This window comes from Muscardinus avellanarius (assembly GCF_963383645.1).
Source record: "Muscardinus avellanarius genome assembly, chromosome: 5".
Lineage (NCBI taxonomy): Eukaryota > Metazoa > Chordata > Mammalia > Rodentia > Gliridae > Muscardinus > Muscardinus avellanarius.
The window spans coordinates 94825226-94828910 of record NC_137790.1 but is presented as its reverse complement, the minus strand read 5'-3'; the positions used below and the strand labels follow the sequence as shown (position 1 = coordinate 94828910).

The window sequence follows — 3685 nt, the reverse complement described above, 5'->3', positions numbered from 1 at the left end:
GGGTAGTGTAGGGTGGAACAGAAAACCAGCCTACAGTGAGCGGTCCCTGCCCACCCAAACGTTGCCTTCTGCCCTTAAGGAAAATGGCGCCCCAAAAGACGCATTTCCGGCCACGGAGCCCAACCCAATAGGAGATGGCCAGGGACCGGAAGTCGCCGCCCTCTCGCCACTCCTCGGCCTCGGGCGCTTCGGGACTCGGGAGGATGAGGCGGCCGGGGCGCTGTGGCCGAGTTGCGGTTGCCGGGTGACAGGTCGGAGCTGGGATCGGGTGAGTGTCGGCTGGCTGGGCCGCGCCCGGGGTGACCTTCGAGCGGCCGCGGACGGGGCGGAGAGTTAGCTGCTGGCGGCGCTCTGTGACGAGGCGCCCGCGTCCTCCGGCCGCGAGCGAGCGAGGCGGGCGGGCGGCCGGCGGCCCTCGAGGCGCAGCCCGGGTCGGGCGAGGCGGCGCGGAGCCGGCCGGCCGGCCTCGCGAGGTAGGTGCCCAGGCCGGCCCGGAAGGACTCGCCCTCCTATGGCGGCCCTGCCAGCGGTGCCCCGACCCGGCACACACCAGCTCTAGGGTGGGCCGGGGTTGTCTGCCCTCGGTGTTTTTCATAAGAAGTCTTCAGGAAGAACATGTTTTCAGACTTACATTCCGTGAAGTTGTGGGTTCTTTGGCTGGAAACATGTCTCCTTTAAGTCTTGTCTTATTTGTTAGAATGAAAACTACTTCTTCCTAAACGTCAGTACTGTATTGTGATCTTGGAATTTGATTTTCTCACTCAGCAAGTTCACCTCCATTCACCTAGAAATCCAGGTTGGGAAACTTGATAACTTAGTAATTGTTCGTGAACTTGGCTTCCTCACAAGAACCCAGTTCCCCGACGTACTCCAGATTCACACGAATCAAATTTTGGCCCAATAGATTTTCACCTGTTTTAGTGAGATATCACTCAAAAGTAGCCTATATTTCGGAAGAAAACACTTTGTTCTTCCAAATTTGTTAGTTTTATTTATTTCATCTGTGAGTTAAGGAATGACATTTCACTCTGCATATCTTTATCATTCTGCTTAATTGGTACTTTCTTTTTTCTTCCTTTTCTTTTGAGATAGGTCTCTCTGAGGCTTGGGATGACTGACCTGTACTCAAGTTATCCTTGTTCCTGGGAACACAGGCATGTACTGCATTGCTAGTTAATTACTGCTTTTCTAATTTTTTGTTTTCTTTCCCTAGTAACATAATGGCAGAAACTGCTTCTCCGTTGAAGCACTTTGTGTTGGCTAAGAAGGCAATTACTGCAATATTTGGCCAGTTACTGGAGTTTGTTACTGAAGGATCACATTTTGTTGAAGGTTAGTTCCTCTTAAGTTCTTAAAATGATTACTATTGAAAATATGTAAAGGTGCTTTAGTTCAATTTTAGCTATTGAACTCACATATAGGAGATTGTGCTGTAAAATGTGACTGATACCACAATGAATAAAACCCATTTTTGCCCTCCAAAAGAGCAAGGTTAAGTGTTGTTAATAACAAGAACAACAACAAAAGAGTAGTTATATTACTAATTCCTTTAATCCTCATATCATCCCTAGATAGTTTTTTTTTTTTTTTTTTTTTGCGGTACTGGGGATTGAACCCAGGGACATTCTACCTCTGAGCTACACCCCCAGCCCTATTATTTTATTCCTTATTTTGAAGCAAGGTTTCACTAAGTTTCGGAGGGCATCACTAAGTAGCTGAGACTAGCCGCAAACCCGTTATCCTCCTGTCTTCCAAGTACAGGGATTACAAGCATGCGGCTCCTGGGTAGGTTTTATTCATACTCATACTCATTTAAAGGTAAAGAAACCAAGACACAGTGAAGTTGACCATTAGACAGATCTCATTTAGTCATTATATTTGTCTCTTCCCCAATATAGTAATTAAGGCAAGACCTCAGACATCTCTTTCTCTTAAATGAGGCAGGGTTGCAATGGGAAAGAGGTAAAAGGAGTTTTCTTTCTTTTTTTAGTCTTTTCGTTTTTTTGAAACAGGGTCTCACTGAGTTGCGAAGGGCCTTGCTAAGTAGCTGAGGCTGTCCGCGAACTATGATCCTCTGGTCTCCGCCTCCTGAATGCTGGTATTACAAGTGTGCACCACCATGCCCAGCCTCATGTCTTCATTGGGCTATCTAAAAAAAAAACAAAACATAATGAGTGGCTAAGGATGTAGCTCAGTGACAGAGCACTTGCCTCTGAAAGGCTCAGGGTTCCATCCCCAGCACTGCCAAGAAAAAAAATAGATACTATAGTCATTTTAGGCTTGGGAAGCTGAAATAAGAGAATTGCAGATTTTTTTTCTGGTGGTACTGGGGATGGAACCCAGGGGCATTCTACATCTGAACTACACCCCCAGCCCTATTTTGTATTCTTTATTTTGAAAGAGGGCCTCACTAAGTACCTGGGGCTGGCTACAAACCTGCAATCCTCCTGTCTCAGTATTGGGATCCCAAGTATTGGAATTACAAGTTTGTGCCACCGTGCCAGGCTGAGACCTTGTTTCAAAAATAAAATAGAACTGGGGATGTACCTCTGAAGTAGAGGTATACCCCTATCCTCAGAGGTATACCCCTGGGTCCAATCACTGGGAAAAAAAGTAATAAGAATATAAATATCAGTTTGCTATTCTGAAATAAAGCTTTTCTAGCTCCCTTCATCCATGAAGGAGGAGAGGTTAGAGTAGACAGGTACCCTTAAACCGGCAGGAGTGCCGGTTTAAGAAATCTGTAATTTTCTTTGCTCTCTTTTTCATATTGAAAGAACTATTTTTGCTCCATTCCTGTGGAAAACAGAGTAAGATGATAAGGTAGCAAGGTCTTTCCTAACTTGGAGATTGAGTCATATCTTAATTTCTTAGGATCCCCTTTTCAAACTTTTCTCCTTAACTTGGCAACCCCCTTCTCAGCTTATGATTGAGTGGAACAGTAGTAGTGGTTATTAAGTTCTTGTTTCTCTCTTTAGAAATTGGATTTTTGTGTCAGTTTATATTTTTGAGATCCAAATGAATAGTAAATATTCTTGACTAGGTTCTTGGAAATTTTTAACATTTAAAAAAAAAATTTGGACTCTATTCTTATGAACTACTGCAATAGGGTATGGATCTTTTACCAAATATTTAGATCCTGTAACATTCATGTTTTTCAAATGAATGTTAATATAGAAAGGTCAAAATATATAGTTTTAAGTATTGCATTGTATAATTAACTTAATATTAACTAATATAACTTTTTATAATAACATTACAATTTTGCAGCTACATACAGGAATCCGGAACTTGATCGAATAGCCACTGAAGATGATCTGATAGAAATACAGGGGTATAAAAACAAGCTTTCTATCATTGGTGAGGTACTATCTCGGAGGCACATGAAAGTGGCATTTTTTGGCAGGTAAACCTTTTTTTTTTTTTTTTATGGTTGATTCCCAGAAATAGCTTTTTTTGGTCATATCCCTAGCTTTGTTTGATGTTTCAGCAAGTTATATTACCACACATACATACACACAAGTTTCTACTTGTGTTAATTGTTAAAGTTGTTAACATGCAAAAGAATTTGTTAATTTTAGCTTCTGGTATAAAATGTAGCTTTAGGAAAGTCAATAATATTTTTACCTTTTAATAATTCTCATCTCTAAGAATTGGCTCATGGCCATTATAAAATGAAAATAAA

General features: G+C 42.3%; 1 protein-coding gene across 1 annotated transcript in view; it reads left to right on the top strand.

Moving 5' to 3' along the window:
* Positions 1–233: 233 nt before the first annotated feature.
* MFN1 (mitofusin 1) overlaps positions 234–3685 on the top strand; it is a gene marked incomplete at its 3' end in the record, with an annotated part of 56500 nt that continues 53048 nt past the window's right edge. The window contains exons 1-3 of the mRNA XM_080695832.1: positions 234–268; positions 1214–1332; positions 3271–3406. Of these exons, the coding sequence (XP_080551958.1) occupies positions 1221–1332; positions 3271–3406 (248 nt within the window). The 5' untranslated portion in view covers positions 234–268; positions 1214–1220. The remainder of the gene's footprint in view (positions 269–1213; positions 1333–3270; positions 3407–3685) is intronic.